General features: G+C 41.5%; 1 protein-coding gene across 8 annotated transcripts in view; it reads right to left on the reverse strand.

The window, feature by feature from the left end:
- Positions 1–25,252, reverse strand: part of ATP2C1 (ATPase secretory pathway Ca2+ transporting 1) — a 72,152-nt gene that overhangs the window by 24,169 nt on the left and 22,731 nt on the right. For 6 of the 8 annotated variants that reach the window (XR_014540105.1, XM_083577715.1, XM_083577714.1 and 3 more), the window contains 6 exons: positions 11,888–11,998; positions 9,819–9,935; positions 7,825–7,914; positions 4,278–4,313; positions 2,458–2,519; positions 1,298–1,406 (listed from right to left, as the gene is read on the reverse strand). Coding sequence is in view for 7 of the 8 variants with exons in the window: in XM_083577715.1 (XP_083433841.1) it covers positions 1,298–1,406; positions 2,458–2,519; positions 4,278–4,313; positions 7,825–7,914; positions 9,819–9,935; positions 11,888–11,998 (525 nt within the window). In the remaining variant the exon portion in view is untranslated. Of the gene's footprint in view, positions 1–1,297; positions 1,407–2,457; positions 2,520–4,277; positions 4,314–7,824; positions 7,915–9,818; positions 9,936–11,887; positions 11,999–20,805; positions 20,997–21,747; positions 22,323–25,252 lie in introns of those variants that run through there. The other 2 variants (XM_083577716.1, XM_083577717.1) reach the window with 2 other exon arrangements.

Raw genomic sequence — 25,252 nt, forward strand, 5'->3', positions numbered from 1 at the left:
AGACAGTGATGTGCCATAGCTTGGGAGCCAGCAGTTTCCCTATAGAAGTTATGGGGAACCTGTGGCCCTCCATATGTTGTTGGGACTATAACTCTCATCACCCCTGACCATTGGCCATGCTGGCTAGGACTGAGGGGAATTGGATTCCGACAACACATGGAGAGACACATGGAGGTTCCCAATTCCTTACCTACAGCTTCAGGGACAAAAATGAACCTATACGTGGGTAGAATAATGGGCATGAATTATATAGGATGCTCTGTTGCTTCAGGAAACAAACCTCACCTCTCCAATTATTTCACATTTTCAGGGGTGAATAAGCAACAATATATTGCTGCTACCAAATTCATGATGAGTCAGCCCATTAACATGATGGAATTGTTCGAAATTAAGAAAAGCTGCTTGGAAATCTTTGAATTAGCATTATTGCATATTTCAGACAGGGCAGAGTGTCCACAGCCACCAAATTTAGTAGTGTACTTGGAATTCAGCATATTTCCTCATTCATAGTTATAGCTAGTGCAACTGGCTACCCCCTTCAGTTATATTTTTAAAAATCCTAAATAGATAACCATCTTGTGGTCTCTGGTTAGTCATACAAAGAATGACATTTATGTCGTGCCAACTTGCTCCTGTTGACATGTCAGGTGGCCTTTGCACTAGTGGATGAAATATATTACAGTCAGTTACCAGAGGGCATATAACCTGCTCACAAGTTAGCCCTTTTGCCTTATGGTATTATTTCACAAAAACTCTAGTGATAAGATGTAATGTGAAATCAGATCTTCTCTAGGCCCACATTATTGTTCGGCAAAGTTAGCGTGTGAATCTATATTATTAAATGTCTAAGATTAATACATATCAGGGACGCGGGTGGCGCTGTGGGTAAAACCTCAGCGCCTAGGACTTGCCAATCGCATGGTCGGCGGTTCGAATCCCCGCGGCGGGGTGAGCTCCCGTCGTTCGGTCTCAGCTCCTGCCCACCTAGCAGTTCGAAAGCACAATTAAGTACAAGTAGATAAATAGGTACCGCTTTCTAGCGGGAAGGTAAACGGCGTTCCGTGTGCTGCTCTGGTGCCGGTTCGCCGGAGCAGCTTCGTCACGCTGGCCACGTGACCCGGAAGTGTCTTCGGACAGCGCTGGCTCCCGGCCTCTAGAGTGAGATGAGCGCACAACCCTAGAGTCTGTCAAGACTGGCCCGTACGGGCAGCGGTACCTTTACCTTTACCTTTTAATACATACCTGCTAGATCCCAGAATCCAAATTACAGTTTAGCGTGTTATTAATGACTACGCACCTCAAACAGTCGCAGGTCAGCAGGAACTCTGTCTCCCACTGACAGGCAGACAGTATCACCTGGAACCAAGTCTCTTGCAAGTGTATGCTCCACCCTGCCTTCTCGAACACTGCAGAGAATGAAATATGTTACAATAACTAATGAAGACCACTGCATCACATCACAAAGAACTATAATCTTCAGCTAGCCCTTGCAGATCTAATTGGATAAAATATGCTTGATCCGCTATGTTCAAAGAACTTTCTCCCTTTAGATGTCATTTTTTCCATTTCAAGTCAAACTGAAGGTGGCAGTTCTATATTAGCATGGGGGAAAGCAAAATGCCAATGTAAGTACTGTACCTTTAATAAAGTTCTTTTGGAAGTGGTGTTTTCAATTCTGAGTCTTGAAATTACACTCTAGCATGCTACCTTTTTACACAGTTATGTGAGGCCAATTTCCATTTTCCTAAAAATATACCATCTTCAGAGTTTTAATTAAATCTGCTATACCAACTAGGGGCATGAAGCCAAATGTGGGGAGGAGATTTACAGAACACTACTCAGTAAAAATATATATGCAGTTAATAGTGTAAATTAATAGCTATGATCCAAGAAGTCATTTACATATGAATAAGAAAGCCTCAAAAAGCCTCATTTCTCTTTGAAGGTCTTGCAGTACTTCTTTATATAAAATATTTATGAGGTGCTTCTCAGCTCACAGGCACACAAGGAAATGTAAAATATTAAATAAAAAAACTAAACAGCAATACACTATAAATATATCAAACCCCATCCCCAATAAAAACAGGCTATGTTTTTGCTGTTTTCAGCACACATGGTAATTTTCCTTTCCAAAAGGCAAGCTCTTATATGGTTTCTAGTATCTGCATCCACCATCCCCCTCAGTGACACAGAAACAGATGACTGAATCCCAGCTGTTTACTGAAACATTATCTATTACTTATTTAAGATTTTTTATATCATCCTTCATGTGAACATGATCTTCAGCTAAGCAGTTCTATTTGACAATCTTATCAAAAGCTTAAAGAAAGAAACTAGCTACGTAGATACAATCATTTGGCATCACGTGAAATCATAAAGGCATCTTCAGCCACATCAGATTAGTGATACTGAAGGTTATTCATTTAGGGTAAAGTCTAAAAATAAGCTGGTCCATACCAGTGACATTCTGGAGGTACAAGTTTACTCAGCTCTTCTAGAGATTTTTCAGAACGGTATTCCTGGAGGTGCACAACAAGAAGAAAATTAAAATAGTTCTCAAACCGCACTATATCAATCCTGTATTTTTCATTTTAAAAAAATATTGGTTTTACAATTTAGTTTTACATTCACAAAAAAATAAAAAAAAATTCCAAAGATATAGAATTCTTCGAATTCTCAGACTTCCACCCTCCCTTTCATGGGGTCCGCTGGTAATCATTTTCACTGCATATGCACTATATCAAGTCTGTCTGCTACTCACTCCTCTCTTGACTAGATTCCAAAAGAACTGCTACCTGGAAACACTTCAGCACTGCAATAGCTCCACAGAGCAAACCATAACATACTGAAGTAATCCACCAGTTGGATTGCCCCATCGTATGGGAAAGTCTACAATGATTTGCGATGTTACACTCTTCTCCAGTGAAAAGAACAAAACATTGCTCAACTACAAAAAATACAGTCTGTCTCTTAGCACATCTGTAACATGTTTCCAAGAGCCTATTGTTTACATTTCCATAGAAGTTGTTACAGGCAATGTCTAGTGCATAATGAATAAGCTGCTCCTTATGAAAGCTCATGGCACATGAAAGTGAACTGATTAAACTCCAAGAATCCATCACACTTTTTTCTGAAACCGATTGATAGCTTCTTCCTAAATTTATTAATTATGGGGTGGCAGGCATTAGGATACCCAGCAAACTATCTGGCTTACAGCATCAATGCCACTCTCGGACATGTGCACCTAAATCAGTGCTTCTCAAACTATGGGTCCAAACATGTTCCTGGTTGGGTCACACATTGAGGAGCTCCCCCCACAAAAAAGGAGGAGCTATCTCTTTCCACGGTGTAGCATTACTGTTGTGTCTTTTTTAAAACACAGTGGTACCTCTGGTTATGAACTTAATTCGTTCTGGAGATCTGTTCTTGACCTGAAACTGTTCTTAACCTGAAGCACCACTTTAGCTAATGGGGCCTCCCACTGCCGCCATGCCGCTGGCGCGTGATTTTTGTTCTCATCCTTAAGCAAAGTTCTTAACCCAAGGTACTATATCTGGGTTAGCGGAGTCTGTAATCTGAAGCGTATGTAACTTGAGGTACCACTGTACAGACTTGCTCCCTGGGCTCCCCCTTCCCTCTATGGCATGTTTACATTCTATATAAATACATACTACCTGTATAATACTCATATTAATATTAAAAAGGGGTGGGGGGAACCTAACTTGTTGAATCCTAACTACTGATGTGATATTTTTCTGTTTCCCATTGGAGGCTTGAAAGTTGAGAGCTAGTTTGCAGCAGGAGTCAAATTGACAGGTGGGTTGAACTGCCCTCCTGTCAATGAGCCAACATCCTAATTTTAAAATAGAGCATTTTTTCCCTCTGCGGAGGTGCTTCCTCTAAACTGTATCTTTCCTCAGTAGAGAGAAGGAAAGGTTCCTTTTGGAGGAAGTACTTTTAATCTGGGCTGCTTCCTCCGGTCCCCTCAGCTGCACTAGGAAGTTTTCAGCAATCCCAGCTGGGCTGATAAAAGAGCCCAGCTTTCAAAGGAACAACTGGGAGCCCACATAGGACGTCAGATGGATGTGGTTTGTGGGCAATACCTTCCAGGCCAAAGTGGACCTAAGCTGGGCCTAATTACAACATAAGCAGGAGGTTTCCCACCCGTGCCTGAGGAAAAAAACCTAGCCTAAATGCTTTTAAATTGCTTTAAGTGTAATAAATACAGCTTTTCTACAAAAATGGCTCTTGGGTAAAGTGAATGAAAAACACCTTACCTGAACAAAGGCAACCGTAACAACAATAAGTATTGCCTGTATGGATGAAGAAAAAATGTTTACGAAAACAAACTGCCTTGTCAACATTTAAATCAAACATGCAGATTACATGCTACTTGAATCAGGTACAATATACTATTTAAGACTAAATTGAGGAACGACGAACACAGGCAATAGCTTTCAATCATTTCTTTTTTCTTACTAAGGTTCTGGGAGATAAAAACAAACAAACCTGGGAAGTAGGAAGAGCCCCACCCTGCTCCACCGCCATTTCCATGCCAGACTTCTAAGTCAAGCTTTAATGTGTGACAGGCAAGCAAACCACTGTGTATGAGTTACAGATAGGTAGCCGTGTTGGTCTGCCATAGTCAAAACAAAAAAAAATTAGTTGCAATAGGTCTTACAGGAAAAAGCAAGGGGAAAATAGACTGGAAAGAGAAGCTGCTGAATTGCAACTCATTACCAAACTTAAAACCATGGAGAGACCTGGTCTGAACAAAGACATTGGATTCTTATCTCATTATACATGACAAAGCCATTTTTCACCTTCTCACCCCTTGCTTTTTCCTGTAAGACCTATTGCAGTCGTTAAGAGTCGTCAACAGGCTCATCACAGCTATCTGCCAATCACCCATTCCCACCACCCTTCTGAGTAATACCCCTCCCCACCTTCTCACTATATAGAAGGATCTGGCAACTTCTGTTTCAGTGTATCTGAAGAAGTGTGCATGCACACGAAAGCTCATACCAAGAACTAACTTAGTTGGTCTTTAAGGTGCTACTGGAAGGGAAAATTTTTTTTTTGTTTTCACTGTGTATGACAATGTCATGAAATTATTGAATGTCTAATAAATTAGCATTGGAATCTTTCAGACTGCGTTGTCACACACCATGCATCTTTTTTGTTCAGTTTTTATTTTCCTACATTCAACTACATAAGTGACTTTTTGGCAGGTTAATACCCTCTCTGCTTCCAAGAGTCTAGATGTTATTTTATTTATTGTCGGCTCACGAAGTCAAGTCAATTAAGCCTTAATGATTTCGCATATTATTCTAAGAATCAAAAGCCTGGTTATTTGCCCGTCCCCCACTGCCAGCTCCATGAGCAAGGCAGCAACAGGTTGCTTTAAACATCTAAGCATGGTTTCCAACAGTTCCATTTAGGCAGCAGCAAAAACTACTCAAAGAAACTCTATAGTCACATACATCCCCCCCTTTGTACTGCCAATGTTTCTGCATTGCTCTGAAGAATACGTACTTAACATTTAGGAATTGAGCCTCTCTACTGAAAGGATCAATGGTACGGACTGCGTTTTCGGCTAGGCAATCCATGCTTAACTTTTAGGTTTAAAAAGATTAGCGCTGTAAAGGTATTTTAATAATCCAGGATTAGAACCAGACAGTATAAAGAGTAGTTACAAATGTCACTTCAGACTTTTAGCACAAAAAAGCAAGTGAAAATCAGTTCATCTTGACATTCAAAGCCTTCTAGTCTGCATTTCTTTCTGCTTTGTAACATTTATCCATTCTTATGAAGCTATACTCCACGGGCATCTCCCAGTGCCAGTAATTCTAGGATGTGAGCTGAATCATCATCCTGACCAGGCAAATTATGTTTCAGCCATGTATTCTAGCCTCGATTTAAACTATATTAAAACTGCCGTTACAGGTCTTCCTGTTTAATAGGAAACCATGTAATTAAAAGGTGCCTTAAATTGCTTTGGCCTTATACAGAACAATTAGCTATGTTTCTAGAAGAAAGGAGAGAACAATAAATAACGTACACATTGTTTTCAGCCTGTTGCTTGGCATGCAGCCCATTAAAAACAATGCAAATATTGCTGGGAGGGGAAAACATAAAGTTACCACTTGGGCACCATGAAGAATCCCCCTTATTTATTTATTTAAAATATTTATTAAGGAGATTTCAGGGTGATGTACAGAAGTATGGCCAGAACTATTCACGAAATTTAGAAATACAAAAGGAGGGTAAAAACCCCAACCACAAGATGAGATCTACTGGTTCAGACTAAAGACATATCTAGTACCTGTGGCCAACCAGATGGCCACAGGTAGTCCACAAGCAGGACATGAGAGCAACAGCATTCTCCCTACTCAGAATCTCCAGCACTTGGTGTTCAGAGACATACTGCTACTGGAGTTCAGACATCCTTATCCTCCATGAATATGCCTAATCTTTTAAAGCCATCCATGCTGATGGCCCATCACTACTAATTTTGTGGTAAAAGTAAAAGGACGCTCATCTCATTTTATTGGCCGAGGGAGCTTCTGGGTCATGTGGCCAGCATGACTAAGCCGCTTCTGGCAAACCAGAGCAAGACACGGAAATGCCATTGACCTTCCCGCTGGAGCGGTACCTATTTATCTAACTGCACTTTGATGTGCTTTCGAACTGCTAGGTTGGCAGGAGCAGGGACCAAGCAACGGGAGCTCACCCCGTCACGGGGATTCGAACCACCGACCTTCTGATTGGAAAGCCCTAGGCTCTGTGGTTTAACCCACAGCGCCACCCACGTCCCTTTTGTGGTAGTAAATTCCAAAAACTAACAAACAAAATAAAAGGCAGACTAAACACACAAATAGTGTATCAAGCACTACATGCATGTGCGTGTGTTCAATTTATATATTCGGCGTTTCCGTGCGCTGCTCTGGTTCGCCAGAAGCGGCTTAGTCATGCTGGCCACATGACCCAGAAGCTGTATACCGGCTCCCTCAGCCAATAAAGCGAGATGAGCGTCGCAACCCCAGTCGGCCATGACTGGACCTAATGGTCAGGGGTCCCTTTAACTTTACCTTTAAACACACAAAACTGAAAAACAGCAAGAAAAACACAGCTCCCATTAAAATGCTACCTTGAATGAATGATGAATAGGAAGATCTTAACGCAGCACCGAAAATATTGCAATATTGGCACCAGTTTATCTTGTTGAGGAGTGTATTCCAAAGTCAGGACAGCACCATGACATATAACCCCACCAACTGGTGTCCCAACCAAGGTGATCCACCCCACTCTAAATTGTAGCAGCTGATCAATTAGTAGCTACAATACCCATTTTTACTACATTCTTTTTTTAGCTTAAGAAGGAGGAAGAAGTCTATGCCAGCTGGTACACAACAGGGAGATAAAACATATTTTTCAAAGTAACCAAATATATAGCACTGAACAAATTTCCATCTGGTCTCTAAGTGTGGAGAGGGATGAGCAGGTGGATTTTTCAATCCAACAACACAGACTAGTGTTTATAAAAAGAGAAGTACACTGTGAGGAATAGTCAAGAGTTTGGGGTCATTGTGTGGGAAAGGCAAAAGGGCTTGGGTGTGGGAAATGCCTCACAGGCTCCCATTCATATGAAACAAATAAGGAACTGAAAAGGAAATAGATTATTAAGTATTACTACAAAGCATCTAAGACACTTGGCTGGTTTCTACTCCTCACCGGGTAATTGACTGGAAGCCCAAGACTGAATAAATATCCAGCATATAATAATAAAGGGGGGGGGGGAGGAAATCTTAGGATTTTACTTACCACAGTGATACTGACAGCATCATCAAACTGATGCATTAAAACACTGAAGACTGCAGAAGCCAGGAGAAGCATAATAAGGGGATTTTTAAACTGCAAAGAAAAAGAAAACATTTTTTTCAGAAGTGTGTTGAAATAACTGATAACAGAGCTCCTTTTGGCAAACTGGTAAATTCAGTGTATTCTGTACCAAGCTACAGTCATGGGATACTGGGCCCTAATGTCTTAAAAGAGAGGAGGTCCATAAGAGGTGCAAGTACAAACTTTTTTATAGGTTGAAAGATGCCCAAGTTTTAAAAGGCTTCCTTTATTACTACAAAGATGAGAGGCTTTAAACAATGTTAACACCTCAAAACAGTTAAACCACTATCCGAAGAAAAAATACTACATTCAACAAATTTAATAAAATCAGAGTTTCGATTTATAAATTTAGACTTGGAATCATCCTCCTAGTGTAAGCATTCATTGAAACAAAGATTGAACAGGAAAATGGCAAGAACAGGAACAGCATGAGACTTCCCATCCAGACCTTCATAATCTTTTGAAAGGCCGGTCGGTGGGTGGGGAGGAAGTGGCAAGTAAAAAAAGCATTCAATGCGATGTGCACTGCATATGTGCCTTGTGTGAATGTCCACAGCAGATGGCACAAACAACTGTCAGTTAGGACATGCCCATTAATTGTATTTCAATATTTTTAAAAATCCCAAGATGTCACAGAAAATATTCAAATGGAGAACATATCTGCCAATTTCACTCCCAATAAACTCTTCTGACTAAAGTTCAAACGAATGGGGTAAAAATAATTAATAATCTGAAGAAACTTTAAAAACCGGGGAATTGGTTTCATAGAAAAGTGTGTGTGTAAGCTTCAGATTATTTTTTCAAAATATGAATCAGACAGTTCGACACCTTTTGACTTCTTGCTTGTATAAGTCCAGTAGTTGCGCTTAGGCTGAATGCAAGACTAGCCCAAGACATTTTGGTACCCTCAGCAAACTACAAATTGGAGTCCCCATCCCCTAACTGGGGGGAAAGGGGGTGAGTTAAGAACTACATTGGTAACAAGGGTAAAAGGAGAGCAGCAGGACTTCCTATTCACCAAGAGGCCGCTGTAGAGGCTGCATAGGAATATGTACCCTCCAGAGAGAGGGGTGCAGCTGCTGCTGTGCATCACCCACTGCTGCTGTGCATCACCCACTGCACAACAGCAGCAGCGAGTGATGCATTCCTTGGGAGGCCAGATCTGCTGCCCCTGTGTATCCTGCCGTCTGAGGCAGTCTCCTCACCTTGCCTCATGGGTGGGCCAACCCTTGCTGAGTGACATTCATTCCTCTTCCTCCCCTAGGCCCTTTAAATCAAGGAATATTACACTTTTCCAACAGTGAAACATAATGTATTATTTCCGGGGAAATTAAGTCCCTGTTCACAACTACCAAGGCTACTGCTATTTAAAGCCCTGCCTGGAAAGCAGTTGTACAAGTGGCATGAATACCTACAAGACAATGCCAGTGGCATCAAATGAGTGGCAAGTCCCTACCCCATCCCTGATACCCTAAGCATACAGGGTCCTCACTTGTCTTTGCCTCGCTTGCAAAGAGGGACCTCACTCGAGAGCTGAAACTCATCACATGACAGAGATTGAAGAAATCGCTTATGACACTCCCCTACCAAGCTGACACTTTGCACAAGAGCTGAAAATAGCTAGTGAAGTTGTCTCTTTACTGATTGTGTGCACCTCTATATTTGTAAGCAATGATGACTGTCCTCTTACAAATGTGGAGAGGGCGAGCAGCCATTTCCCTTACCTACAAGTGCGTCTAATTCCTCCTTCTACTGCTCAAGGGCAAGAAATCACACTACCGCTTTTGAACTGGGACCAGCAGGATAATACCACAATGACTAAAGGCTCTATCAACATCTTTTGAACTGATAGATCTAAAATCTAAATCTCAAAAATCTTTTTTTTAAAGCCCTCAGAAAGAAGAAGAAAGGCTCACCTGAGAAATGTATTTTTTCCATAGTGGTTCATCTTCACCAATATCAAACTCATTCCATCCATGGAAGGCCCGTCTATGACAAACCTCGCAGTTTTTCAAGCCATTCTGAAGGTCAGCCTATGAGAATATGTATACTTATATGCATTTTAATCATTTTATTTCTCAAGCAAAGCCAAGATTTCATTCCATTGCAATCAAAAGCTGAAATATTATAGCAGTCAAGTCTCTTATTCTTATCTCACATTCCTGGCTAAAAGGTTGTTTACCGAATCTAATTTCATAGCTGTAATATTTAAGAATTTGAATGACTAAGCAGGAGTTCTATCACAAGGGCAAATGCCTGCTGCATTCCTGAAGTGTTGAGGGTTTTTTCTCCCCTAGGTAGAGATAAAAAAATCGAAAACTTCCTCCTATTAGTAAGTTCCTAGACCCACATACAGACTTGAAGGATCATCATCCCTCATATAAACCTGCTCATATGTTAAGGTCACCTTTGGAGGTCCCTAATCCAGATATGTCCACTCTGGAGGTTAGGCAAGAGGCTACTGGAAATAATCTTCCCAGTTGTAGTGTCCCACTTTTGGAATGCCATCTCCAAATATGCTCATCTAGTAGCAGTTCTCATGTCCTTTCAGTTCTAGGTGAAGAACTCTCCCCCCCCCTTCCCCCAGCTTCCAGGATTTCTAAAATCTTGCTTAAATCTGGTTTTACTTTACTGCTGCATTTTACTGGGCTTTTTTCCTTTTCTTTTACTGTTCTGCTGTCTACAGTTCTAATATCCATGTTAAGTCTCCTTAAGTTTTTAAAAACATTACATTACAAGGATGTTCTGGAGGTTGCAAAGAGGGATTTTGAAACAAGATAAATGGCTTTCCTTCAATACTGAGTAACAGGTCAGCATTTCCTCTAGCTGCTCCAATATATGATGCACATTTGAGAATACCAAAATGTAAGTGGACACGTCCTGAGAATCTGTCTGATATTAAAATTCTACCACAGATACATTGATATAATCTGCCAAGACAGCAGACTGACAGCTGTGATGTACAGAAAATACTATCTGGTCATTTGAATACAGTACCCTTATTTAAATCATTCATGCTTCCAAGCAGCAATATTATGTTAGAAAGTTTTGAAAGCCATACATTTAAATATGCACCTTGGCAAAAGACAATAATAAGTTTCTTTCAAAGTTCTAGATTACGTTGATTAGTTCACAACACAAAAATACAAAATGAGAACACAAAATGCATAATAGAACACGAACAAACCAATAACTCCACTCCAAGAAAAACATTTAAAATGCCAAAGGATGTTAAACAGCCAAAGGCCTGGTTGGAGAGAAATGTTTTCCCCGGTGCCTAAATATGTGTAATGTAGTTGCTAGCAAGCCTCCTTGCCAAGAGCATTCCACAAATGGGGAGCCACTGCAGAAAAGGCCACCCTCACATTGCCACCCTCCAGACCTCTTGCGTAGGAGGCACATGAAGAAGGGCCTCAGATGATGATTGCAAGGTCCTGGTTGGTTCATACGGGGAGAGGCAGTCCTTGAGGAATTGCGGTCCTGAGCCATTTAAGTCTTTATAGGCCAAAATACTTCAGAAACTTAATAATCCTAGTTTTGAGATCAGCAAGAAAAATAATTAACTAAATATTTTGCTATTTAGTCCACTTAAAACTAATGTTGAGCAAGTCTACTTAGAAAAAGTCGTCCTAAAACATTTCCCACAGAACCACCAACTGAGCATGCTTATAGCATTTTCATATAATCAGATGCTTAATTTAAAAGCAATGTAGATCACTGTTAATCAATAAAACTAACATGCAATTGTTCAGTGTAACTCCAGCATGTCAAAGCACTGTGTGCAAGTCAAAAAGCAGTAGTCAATATCCAACTAAATCGTATTCAGTGTAGGCTAACAGGTCTACTTTGAGTATGACTAATTTGGGGCATCGTTCAGTATATTAGTAATATCTCTTCACTATTCAACTGGATAGACATTTCAACTTAAATACTGAATTTTTAAAAAAATTATACTCTTATTTAAACATTAATAGTATTTACTTACCTGAAGAATGCTTGCAACCTCATTGACTGGTAATTCACTTGCTTTTTTGGAAGTCAGAACAGGAATCATTATTTCAGTTTCATCATTAGGCAGTTGTTGAAAACGTGCAACCTAAAAAACAAGAAGCTATACATGTCACCAGATTGTGCATTCCTTCTCATGCCAATAACTTACAAAGTAAAAATAAAATAAAACTAGTGCCACTTGCATGCATATGTCCATTTAAGTAATAACAGTTTCAGCGCTTTATCAAAATTAAATAACCCTTAGCTCTTGTGTAACTTTTCAGAATGTATGTTCAAAATGAGAATATTTAGGGCAAGCTGTATAACAAATTAAACTTACATTCTAGGTAGTCATTCCTACATCGTTAGAAAGTAGTGACTGTCCTAATTAAAGGATCGTAATGATTATATGTATACATAATCCTTTTGCTCATTATCTTAATGACTAGACAAGGAGAAGCATTCATGACAGCTCGCTGGACACTCCTGTGCATTGCACTCTCTTCTCCACCCCCACAACACAACCCCAAGATCTCTTACAGGCTCACATATGAAATAAAGCAACACAATAGGAAATAAAATATCCATATACATAAAAACAAAGCATTGAAACAATAGTAACTTCAGGGTGTTGCAAGGTGATTTGACACAGCACAAATTCTTACTGCAAAAGTGTATTCTATTTGCACTACATACAGAAATGGCATCACTTAACAGCAGAGAGGAACGTGGTACTAAGAAATGCACCAGTACACACTGGGAATGTGACTAAAAAACAAAAGCTACCCAGACCCTATAGTGTTGTTGTTTTTTACATGCCCAATTACCCTACAGACATTTGCTAAATAACAGACAGCTCAGGAAAGCAGAGCGTATTGAAGGCTCACAAACCTGTAAACAACAGCAGCTCATACTAATGAAGGATGTGCTGCATAAGCACGAACTGCATTAAAATGTTTGCCTGCTGCAAGCGTGAGAAGTGGGTAAATAATAATGGCAGTTGAGAAAAAGTGCCTCTTATGTTTAGAGAATGTGAGTCTTTTTAAAAATAAAAATCAACAAGCATGTTTCAGTAAAAACAATACAGTTATATTTTAAACTAATTTTAGCCCCTATAGTCAGGTCTACAGTAACCGGAGGAAATGAGGTTTTCCACTTTCTGGATCAACTGCCTCATTAGTACGTTAACCAATTTTCCATTCCTATGAAGAAATATACCATAGGGATGCTTTTGCTACGCAGCACCGACATTTCCCCAAAGAGATCCATGAATACACTGACCAAAAGATGAACCATAAAATAAGTATGAACAAAAGGTATAGTGACCACAACCCTAGAAGTGCATTAAGGTGAACTCAGAGGGCACACTACTTTCACCACCTGCTCCTGATGCCACATAATAGGTTGTCTAGGCTATGGCTGGTGCCAGCAGTTGTAGAATTGGAACACAAATCCCTCTTGTAACAGAATTCCCTACTGAGGAATCACTCTTCAGATCCACTGACTGATGACACAAACTCTGTGCAGGAAACTGCACATACACATCAGGGGCGAGGAATGCTTTCTAACCCATCTACATACAAACTATAAAGCTCTTTAAATGCCCCCCAGGCTTAAAAAACAAGTTTGACAGTTATGTGCAAGTGTGTCGCTGAAAAATGAAAGACTATTGGGTGAGTTACAGATCTCAGATATGCAAGGTTCTCCCAGGTCCAATGTGTAATACGCAACTTAAGTATATTTAAAGATGTGCCCAAATTTCTGCTAGTACCAATAAGAGTGTATATAGCACTTTTGAATGTTCAAAGTGTTTAACATCCATCATCTTATTACAGCACTGCCTATGACATAGGTCAGTACTTTGCAGACAGCAGTGAGCTGGAAAGACAGCGAGTCAAAGGCCATCTTGTGAGTTCGTGGGGGAAGCTAAATTCAAACCAGGGACACTTCCCAATACATTCCTCAGTCTCTCAATCCCTGCGGTCTAACAGCTCTCATTACACTTCATTTCACTTCCCATATTTCACCTATTGTGAAGGCTACTGTATCTCTGTTTCACAGAGGCCATTTCCATTACTACAGGTTTGTGATAGGGATTTAGTACCAGTGAAATCTCCTTTTTATGCACTTCTTTAGAATACATGATTTGTTAAGAATGTTAGAGCCCTGCTGGATTAATCCAAATGTCCATCTATACCAGAATCAACGGACGCCAGCCAGATGTTTCCTAGAAGCTCACGAGGAAGACATGAAGTAAAGAGCCCTTCCCTGTGATTGCCTTCTAGCAAATGATAATCAGAAACATCCTGCAGCTCTCAGCCTGGATAATTCAGTACGATTCAATCTTTTTTTTTTTTTTTAATGAATGTTTATTAGATTTTCCAATTTTATATAAACACAAAAAGAAAAAGAAAAAGAAAAATATTAAAAACAATTCAGTTTCAATAACAGTTTTTCAATCACATGTTTCTTTGACTTCCTCATACCTCCCCTTCTTGTTCTCTAGTTCACTTTATTAATTCAGCAAATCCTAATCTCTTAACTTTCCTTTTAAAATAAAACCTTATTTTCCATTCAACTTTTTTAAATTTAATAACATAAACAATTATAATCCCCATTATCTTTATCATAACAGCTAGTCCCCACCAAAGTTCAAACCAACATCTTTTCAAAGTTCATTAATTTTATAATATTTCTGTAGATAATCCTTGAATTTCTTCCAATCTTCTTCTGCTGCCTTTTCTCCCTGGTCGCGGATTCTGCCGGTCATTTCTGCCAGTCCCATACAGTCGATCAACTTCATCTGCCATTCTTCCAGAGTGGGTAGATCTTGAGTCTTCCAGTGCTTTGCTATAAGTATTCAGTACGATTCAATCTTATTTGATCCCATTTTAAACCTTTCTTTTTAAAAATTGTGAGTGTTTAGGGGGGATTTCTGAATTTAATATCTGTTTGGGTTTTTTTAAAATAGTGTTTAAGAGCCTTTCTAAATTGAAAACAACAGCCAGGGAACATGTCAACCTCACAGGGCACCCTGTAACTGACCTTAGCATGGCCATAATGGAACAGAGGAACTTGAAAGAGGAACCACAGTGTGAAACTGCTGAATTAGAATTCACCAAGAGATTCAGTGCTATCACTTGCGTATAATCGGCTTATCAACGTCAGGATGTCTGTGACAGCAACACAAAGTGGTTTGTGAATAGTTATCACCCTCTTAACTTTTTCTGAATTTCATTTCTTTCTGACTTCAATGTCTGCAGTCTTCCCACCCCCTGCACTCTGCCACCACGTACTTATATGTACATGCAACATTTCATGCATTTGTTGAAGCAAACTGTAGCCCAAAAAAACACATAACTAATTTGTCAGTCTTCACAGGCCACAAAAATGTTTTTGCTGCAAGAAGCTGACATTGCTACTGCTATGGAAATTGCTGTATTGATTTTTTTCTCTGCTGCTCAAGTTTAATATATTTTATTTCTTGTTTTTTCATGAGGCAGAATGCAACACTGAACCTCATGCAATGAAAACTCACCTTCCTTCCTTCCCGCTATCAGCACCTCCACCCACCCCATCCCATCAACCTCTAAAAAATCTGCTCCAGATTAGATTCTGAGAGTGTACGGGAGAAGGGCTGCACGTTGGAGGAGAGACAAGTGAAGTCCCCCTGTGGACTTGGATACAACCTTGGTTTATAGTTCTATATATATGCTTATTTTTAATCTAAGTTGCTCAAAGCACCTTGCTATTTGCAGCATATAAATACTGATAATAAACAAATAAGCAAGCCATCCTAGTCAGTGTCTGTCATTGCAGCATTTTGTGGTATGTAGTGGTTTCTGTAAATTAATTACAAGCTGTGTGAAGAAGCACTTTATTTTAACTTCCTGGAATCTACTGCCAAATCTCAACGAGTGAAGCTTTCTAGCATCATGGAAAAGGTAGAAAAACATATCTATCCATTTTCTTCACACCTTGCCTAACTGCAGAAGGCTTTAGTCATGTCCCTTCCACCCACACCATCCAGTCATCTTAGTTTCACTCTAGGGCTGGACCTGATGACAATATGAAGGGCAGCAACACCCAGAGGCAGAGTGAGAGAGGCCAGCATGGCAGGTAACATAATTTTTACCTAGTTGTGGCAGCACTGCCATTCTGTACTCCTGGAGGAAGAAGGGTAAGACAAGGAGCTAACCCAACTTAGCAAAGGCCTCACCTCCATGAAGGCTATTGCCCACGGCACTCTTAAGACTTTTAGCTTGCAGAATTTTTGCACCTATTTCAGAACACCCTTCTTGCAAATATACTTGTTACACACGGGCCCTAGTTTGGGTCCTGTATTTGCTTCTCTAAGCACGGTATCTACTAAGCATTTCCCACATTTTCCATGTCACATTCAAGGCAGAAAACAGTCAGATTCATCCCTCAGTGCTGCAATGGTGTAAGGCAAGGAAGGTGTACCTTCTAGGGCCACGTATCAGTGGGGGTGGGGGGTCAGAGGCAAAAGTGGACTCTTGCCTTTCAAGAGTAGGCCACATTCAAGCCATGCAGAAATCTGAAGTTTCTAAACAATGCCTCTCGCCATCAAAACAAGCAAGAGACATCACAGTTCAAGAACAGATTCCAGCCAGTCAAAAGCATTCAAGGAGAGGGCAAGGCTCACTTGGTCCGCCTGGTCTGGACGTGCTGTGAATGCTCTCCCCCCACAAACCTGCTAGCCGCAGGCAGCTCCAAAGGTTTGACTATATGCAATCTTCATGTATATACGGAACCCTTGTAACCAAACCCCCTAATAAAATGAGGGATTACTGCATGCTGAAAAGTAGTGGCCGTAAATGTTTGAAGAATAATAATGTATCCTTCCAAATAGTGGGTCAATGCTAAACAATGTATGCATCCGTCATTTGGGAAGAGGGAGATTATTTGGGTTTTTTTGTTTTTATTATGTATTTTTTGTTTTTATATTGTGATTTTATCTTGTGGACTGCCCCGAGACCTGTGGGTATAGGGCTGTACAAAAAACAAACAAATACTTTTTAAAATGATTTTTTTAAAAACCTCAATTCATAGTTATCCAACCTTTAACAAATAAAAGCTCTTTAGGAGGCCCGGGGTAAGGCCCTATTTTTCAATGTTATTTAGCTGACAGAACTGTCAGATCCAAACATTTTTTAAAAGAATAATAATAAATATCTGATTAAAAGTGGATCAGCAGAACAAATTCAGTATCAGTGGCAAAAATTCAAAAGTTTCTGCAATCAACAGGTAGGTTTAAAAGATGACTGATTTGTCTACAACTGAAATTACTACATTCACAGGATAGAGAAGGTCAGCCTGTACTAATCTGTCATAGTCCATTTCACACAAGTACAACAGTTGCAGATCCACTCTGAATTGATAATCTGAATCACCTTGAAAATAATCCACTTCTGGTTCAATATATTGTCTTCTTGAGTTACTTCTTCCTTGTGAAGCTGGGTTTTTTTGCAAGTCATTTGAAGTCAAGGACGACTTCAAATGAATCTAATAATATTAGTTATCTGAGAAATCACAATACCATGTATAAAACTGAACTGCTATTTTATGTAAGAAATCATTGGTTCAACTCCGCTATAATTTTCCAATTATGTCTATCAAATGGCTCTGGATGGGATGAACATTTCCATCCATAACAAGAGATACACACAGCTATTTTAGCTGAGCCCAAATCAATATTGCGATATGCATGGCTCATTTGCATTAGCTACACAAGCTTAAGTCAAAGTCCATATATGGAGCTGCACTGGTGGGTTGAAACAGCCCCAATCTGAACCATTTATATTTTAACAAGATAGAAACTTCAAAGCAAAATAATACTAAGAAACTGAACTGCATATAACACATCAGTCTTGGTACTCTCACAGGCTCTACTACTGAAAGTACTGAATATCTGTAAACAAACTTATGTTGACCAAAAATATTTAGATTTGTTTTTCTAACCTAAGACAGCTGTACAGTATTCAAAAACGAGCTGTTGTTTTTAATACAGAGTATGCATGACAACTGGCTCAGTTTGACCCAGTCTTTCAGGAGGGTAGGTATAGGAAACAGTAACATTTCCGCTATTATGAAGTAATGCCATATAGCTTTATACAGTGGTACCTCAGATTAAGTACTTAATTCGTTCCGGAGGTCCGTACTTAACCTGAAACTGTTCTTAACCTGAAACACCACTTTAGCTAATGGGGCCTCCTGCTGCTGCCGTGCCGCCGGAGCACGATTTCTGTTCTCATCCTGAAGCAAAGTTCTTAACCCGAGGTACTATTTCTGGATTAGCGGAGTCTGTAACCTCAAGCGTATGTAACCTGAAGCGTCTGTAACCCGAGGTACCACTGTATTGTAAGTTATGAATGGAGCATTTGAAGCAGCCTGCAACACTTGATAACTGGGTAAGCAATCCTTATCCCATTTACCTAGGAGTAAGTCCTGTTGAATTCAGAAGAGTTTACTTCCAAGTAGATATGGTTAGGATTGTGTGCAGGGCAGTTTAATTTGTCAGTTTAAAGCAAGAAAGCTACAGTTGCAACTGCTCTTTTTAAGGACTTTAGCACTTCTAAAATATCATCACACGTGCACTATTCTGTTCTCACCTACTGTTCCTTCCTACAAAACTATATTAAAATTTAAATGATATTAAGAACCTGGAAAAAATAGATCTACATTTTTGATAGCGCTAGGGACTCTCCTTCACTGGATGTTTTTAAGCAGAAGTTGGATGGCCACCCATCTGTCATGACTGCTTCAGTTGAGATTACTGCATTGCAAGGGATTGGACTAGATGACCCTTTCAATTCTACAATTCTATGATACTATGGTTCTAAGTTACTGGTTTGCACTACCCTTTCTGTTCACGACTGAGAAAAAGCATTCCCTTTACATCTATTGGTTCTTTTCTTGCAAGAGATTGGTGTGAGGATATGCAGGAAGGCTGCAAAAAAATATTTGTAGGCTAGTGACAAGCTGGAGGTTTAATTGCAAAGCTTCATATTCAGTGACATATTTCTCACTGGAGGAAAAAAAAGAAACCCAACCAAGTACATCTGTCCAAGTACACCTGTGTGAAGTTTAAACTTCTAGTAAGAAGTACCAGCTACAGGCCTACAAGTATTTTGCACCTAGTATCTTTCGCTGATTATCTTCAGTGCAACAGTTATGTAAGAACATGCCCAATAGACAAATGGTTGCCAACCGATCAATAGCAGCCTTGGACTCTGTTAACTAATGTGAAGACGTATTATGTGGCTCTTCAAACACACGGCACAACTCCATAGTATTTGGACAAAACACTTATTGTGTGCTGACTTCTGAAGTTAAGTCAGCTTTCCATGTTATCTAGAAGCCCATTTCAAATATGGAGTGAAACGGGCACTTGACTTAATCTCAAAATGGCATTTGTTGTGAAACAGTTTTATACCAAGATTATTTCAGGAACAACAATCAACCCAAATCAGTGCTACAGAACTTCAAGTTCTGTTCACACAAATGAGCTTGGCAGAAAACAATAGCATCAGTATGCTGAATGGAAGATGAGTAAATAGCCATGCTTATCAGCATAATTTAACATCACCCAAGTAATTTTAAATCAAATGGATATGACAAGGGTAGAAGCAAAGTATTTCTGGAGAAGTGCAGTACAATCATATGCTTGCATAGTAAAAAAATCCTACTGGATTCAGTGAGGCTTACTGCTAAAAAGTGTATACAGTACAGGATTACAAACTACATGGCATCAATTATTAGGTCTCCAAATGCTATTTTTAAATGAAATGCTGCTGTAGAGACTGTCAATTTGTTTGGAGCAATGGTGCCTGGGGAAGAGGAGTTTGACCCTTATTCTCAAACCACTTTCACAACCCAAATTCACCCCTTCCCCAGTTGCAATTTGGCTTTTTGTAAAGAGTAAAATACAGATACCTATTAGAATTTTAAAAAGGAACAATGAAGCATTCTGGTGTTTTCTGGAATCCTTAGAAGGGTGAAAACTGATCCATGCAGCCCACTTAGCATTTCTGAAGCCCTAGTGATAATAGAACCAATTAACACAAAATCCGCTAGAAGATCAGTGTGAAGAAAGCACTTGCCAATTTAGAGTATAATTCCCATATGACTATTTCCAATTAACATCGGTCATCTTGATTATGCAGGTTCAGATTTCTATTAACTGTTTTTCTTCAGAAGATCCAGAAAAAGGATAGCTGCTAAGTTCAGATATTTGATTTCATAACATGCATATATATATATATATATATTGCTTGCTTGATTTTTTTAACCATTCCAAAGTGGTTTGAGATAATAGAATTCAAGGGCTTGAGCTAAGAGCTCACAATTACTATTGCATCAGTGTTGTTTAAAAAGCATCAACCAGACTTCTATATTTTAAAAATCCCTCTGAGCATTTTTTCAACAAGTTCAATCACAGCCTGATCTTAATCAATATGCCCTCAAATGTTCAATATCAGCTTGGAAAAGAAAAAATTGAACTTTAATCTCTTCATTACTAGGAGAAGCAAGCAATACCAATTAACAGTAAATTGGACTGATCTGGGATTGTACACAAGAGTTTATCATTTACTGAGGTATATAAAACACTGCCGTTAGAGCTGCAACATTTGGGTTTAGGCAAAGCACAACAATTTACGAAAATGTTTTAAGGTGAACCTGCTGCACAACCAAGGTCCCATAGTCTGAAGCAAGTTCATCCAGCACCTTGCAGAGAACCTCTGAAACAAACCTACACCTCAAGAGTCACCCTTGTCAGCTGTCAGCTAATCAATAAAATGCAAAAAACAACAACAAAAAAAGGAAACAAGAAACAGTTGCGATCTCCCACCCAAGCCGGAAACACAATTGTTACTTTGTCAATATATTTACCTTCATGTTTCCATCGAAACCTCTCTTGGGTTGATGGTTACAAAGACCTTAGTGGCAGCAACAGCAGCAACCCTGGGGTTAGAGGACTGAGAGGTAAAGGGCGGAGAGAGATCCCTATATTCCAGGCAGCTGCTTTGTTTCCCCTGCCCGCAAACACAGCAACATCGATGAAGGGAGGAAATGATGTAGCACTAGCGAGGGGGGAAAAAAGGAAAGAGAAAGAAATAGAAGATACAGCTGCACCAAACAGATGGAAAGCCACACCACTTTCCCTTTCTCTCACTGCCCACCCCCCAGATGCAGCCCCCTCTCCAGTGGGAAAACATTTGCAACCCCAACAAAACAGGAAAGGGCGAGATTTTGGCCCAGGGGCACCAGTGGCAGGGGATTTTTGCCTGCAAAAAAATAAAATGAAAAGCCAGAAGAGAGAACCGTCACCGCCCCCCTCCCCCCCCAACTTGACACCTGTCAGCTCTTTTCTCCGACATCCCCCCCCTCCTCGGCGTCCCCGGCGCCTGTTGCTATGGAGCACACCGGATCACGCACACCTGGGGGGGGGAGAGGAGAGAAATAAATGGGGGGGGGGGAGAGAGAGAGGGAAGAAGAGGAAGACGAGAGAGGAGTTGAACAGGAAAGGAGGTGGCAATGCACCGCAGGAACCCCTCGAGGACAAGGCGGGCGGGCGCAATATATATACAGACATACGTGTGTGTGTGTGTGTGCGCGCGCGCACATACATACACCTCTCACACACATATATACACGCATACACACGTGTCTAGTGTACACACACACACCCCCGCCTTCCAAGGGTCGCCCCACACTCGCCTGCCCGCGGCCATTTCTCGCGCGCCCCATTACCACCGTGCCTCAGAGCTGAGGTGATATTTTTTAATTATTATTATTATTAGTGCCTCGCCTCGCCCGGCGCGCCCCCCTTACCGTGTGAGAAGCCCCCTCAGTGCGAGCCGCTCGAGGGCGCCTCCTCCCCGCTCCCTCCGCAGCGCTCGGTCCGTGGCTCGACTCCCTCGGAGCGGCCAAGGCGGCCCAGGCGCATCCTCTCTCCGTCGTCCCGCCGCGCGCTCCACCTCAGCGCCCTCATTCACTTCCGCTGCCAGCGGCGGGCACGGAGCGGAAGGAGCCGGGAGGGAGAGAGAGAGAGAGAGGAGCCCCTCCCGCCCGGAGAGCGCGAGAGACCGCGCATGCGCAGCCCCGCGGCGGCGGCGGCGGCTGCTGCTCAATCTCGGTTTCGGCACTCCGCCCGCCTCCAGGCGAGGAGGACGCGAACTCGCGGAGGGAGGCCCGCCCCAGTTTGGCGTCCAGGGCGGCGGCCCCGCTCTCCAGCAACGCAACAAAGGGTGCAGCCGAGCGGGGAGGGAGCAAGGGGGCGCGCGTGGGATTGGGCCGCCAGAGATGCCGTGAAAACCGCGGTGGCCACCCATCCCACCACCACGGTCGTCTTGCACTCGCCGCAGGTGGCTTGCACAAAAAGCTCTCTTCTTCTTGCAAAGAATCCTTGTCTATAATAAGTTACAGGGGAACCAGGCGGAGGGCCTTCTCGGTGGTGGCGCCCACCCAGTGGAACGCCCTCCCACCAGATGTCAAAGAGAACAACAGCTACCAAACTTTTAGAAGACATCTGAAGGCAGACCTGTTTAGGGAAGCTTTTAATGTTTGATGTATTACTGTATTTTAATATTTGGTTGGAAGCCGCCCAGAGTGGCTGGGGAAATCCAGCCAGATGGGCGGGGTATAAATAATAAATTATTATTATTTATTATTATTATCTATAGAAGTTTTTAAAGTAGGAAGCTTATGCCCAGTCCGTCCATTGGCCCTTCTAGTTCAGTATTTCTTGTGAACCGCCCTGAGACCTCTGGAGACAGGGCAGTATATAAATTCAATAAATAAATATAATATTGTCTGCACTGGCTGGCAGCGGCTCTCCGGGGTTTCAGGCAGGGCTCTGACTCGATGCCAAGGAATGCACCTTGCACCTTCTGTGCGCAGAGCAGATGCTCTAACCGCAGTGATTTCCAGGAGGGCAATAACACAGTTTCCAGATGTCACAACTCTCCTGAATGCCTGAAGAACAATTTCACAGCCGTTCTTGGGAAGAAGTATCTTCATTGGGCAAGTCTAACCTGCAGGTGCACTGAGCAGGTGCACCTGGCTGTGTTCCTCAACCTCGCATGGCCATCCAGTATACCCTTCCGCCATTAACATCATTAATTGCCCTGTGGCTGATCAGACCCAAATGGTCCTTTCAGCCCAGTAACTCCCAGGAGTGACCAGTCAGAGTCACCCTGCATGCCTTGCAGCTCTACTTTTACAATGAAGCAGGCTTCTAATTCTCCATGCACACTTCTATGGGTTCTCTCCCCCCCCCCCCCCGTACTAGATTTGCACCCACTACTAGCCCAGGCCCTAGTAACATGGCTTCATACCCACCTTTCGCAGCACAGCAAGACTACGGTGCCTATTTTAATTTCATCCATGTATTGCAAAATTGATGGATGAAATTAAAATCCATGTATTGCAAATCCATGTATTGCAAAATTTGGTGCTGGAGGAGACTCCTGAGAGTCCCATGGACTGCAAGAAGATCAAACCTATCCATTCTTAAGGAAATCAGCACTGAGTGCTCATTGGAAGGACAGATCGTGAAGCTGAGGCTCCAATACTTTGGCCACCTCATGAGAAGAGAAAACTCCCTGGAAAAGACCCTGATGTTGGGAAAGATGGAGGGCACAAGGAGAAGGAGACGACAGAGGACGAGATGGTTAGATAGTGTTCTCAAAGCTACCAGCATGAGTTTGACCAAACTGTGGGAGGCAGTGGAAGACAGAAGTGCCTGGCGTGCTCTGGTCCATGGGGTCATGAAGAGTTAGACACGACTAAACGACAACAAATTGCAAAATTACACTCAGGATGTCACATTTAGCAAAATCACGATTTTCCCTTCTTGTATTGGATGTAAGTTTTTAAAGTCTTTACATGGTAGCTGACTAGAGCCATGCAGAAATCCCATCAATTAAGTTGCTTCAGAGACAAGGCAGATTGTGACATAGTGTTGCTGCGGTGCCTGTAATACAGCCATAACCAGTAATTCGGAGTACATGCGGCCATTTGTTTAGCCTGAAATTATTGCAGGACCCCTAAGTGAAACATGTAATTAACTCACTGTTGATGTGGTTAGCAGTCTTAAGGCTAGGATTGAACAGTATCCATGTAATTGCGCATGAACACAACTGTTGTGCCTAACAATACTCATGCCAAAGTAAGTACGACTAATTTCAGGTACCACAAAAGTTTATTTTCTTGTTGTTGCAGAATCAGGGCAACTTGATACATCCACAAAGAGAAGCAAATATGCAAGATCCCTGTGTTCTGCTGCATGGAACCAAATAGGATTTGTGCATCCACTTCTCAACATTTGTGTTATAGTCATTTGGGGACGCGGGTGGCGCTGTGGGTTAAACCACAGAGCCTAGGACTTGCCGATCAGAAGGTCGGCGGTTCAAATCTCCACGACAGGGTGAGCTCCCATTGCTCGGTCCCTGCTCCTGCCAACCTAGCAGTTCGAAAGCACATCAAAGTGCAAGTAGATAAATAGGTACCACTCTGGCGGGAAGGTAAACAGCGTTTCCATGTGCTGCTCTGGTTTACCAGAAGCCGCTTAGTCATTCTGGCCACATGACTCAGAAGCTGTACACTGGCTCCCTTGGCCAATAAAGAGAGATGAGTGCCGCAACCCCAGAGTCGGTCATGACTGGACCTAATGGTCAGGGGTCCCTTTACCTTTACCAGTTGGTTGGCATGTTAAGGACTACTAGTCTGAAATTCATCCTGCTCAAGTGGTGTTTGCAGTTGGAAACTCAACACCACCTAATGCACTGACCGCAGTATGTAGTGCAGTATTCACTTTCAAATTCTGATGTATCACAAGGATTTCCATTTGACCAACAGAACTTTCCCCCTCCTCTGTGCAGCCTTCCCAAATCTGCTCTGGAGGGTTCGGAGGGGGTGGCGTGCATTTGGGGCAGGTACAGGGAGAGGAAAGTCTGTTGGTCAGCCAAAAGTCCTTGCAGTGATGGAAAGAGTGCATTGAATGCTACACTCTAATCTGGACCCACACTTCACCATGGGCTGAGCACCCAGTTGAATTGAGTCACCCAACATTTCACCATGCTAAAAAAGTTGTAAGGATTGGTCTAGAGAAATCTCGACACTTAGTTATTGAGAAAAGTTACATATACTTTTCAGGTTACATTGGCACTTGTGTTTTGCAGGTAGGTGTTAAAAAGAATTCACAGCAGTCTCCCTTTAATCTTATGTTAACTATATTACAAATTAAAAATATTTTTGAAGTGCTTTACTGTACTTTCCATTCTTTTTCTTCCAAAAGAATAATTAAAATAAGAAGTGAGGTGATGAAGTTCTAATT

The sequence above is a fragment of the Podarcis filfolensis genome (assembly GCF_964270895.1).
Source record: "Podarcis filfolensis genome assembly, chromosome: 12".
Lineage (NCBI taxonomy): Eukaryota > Metazoa > Chordata > Lepidosauria > Squamata > Lacertidae > Podarcis > Podarcis filfolensis.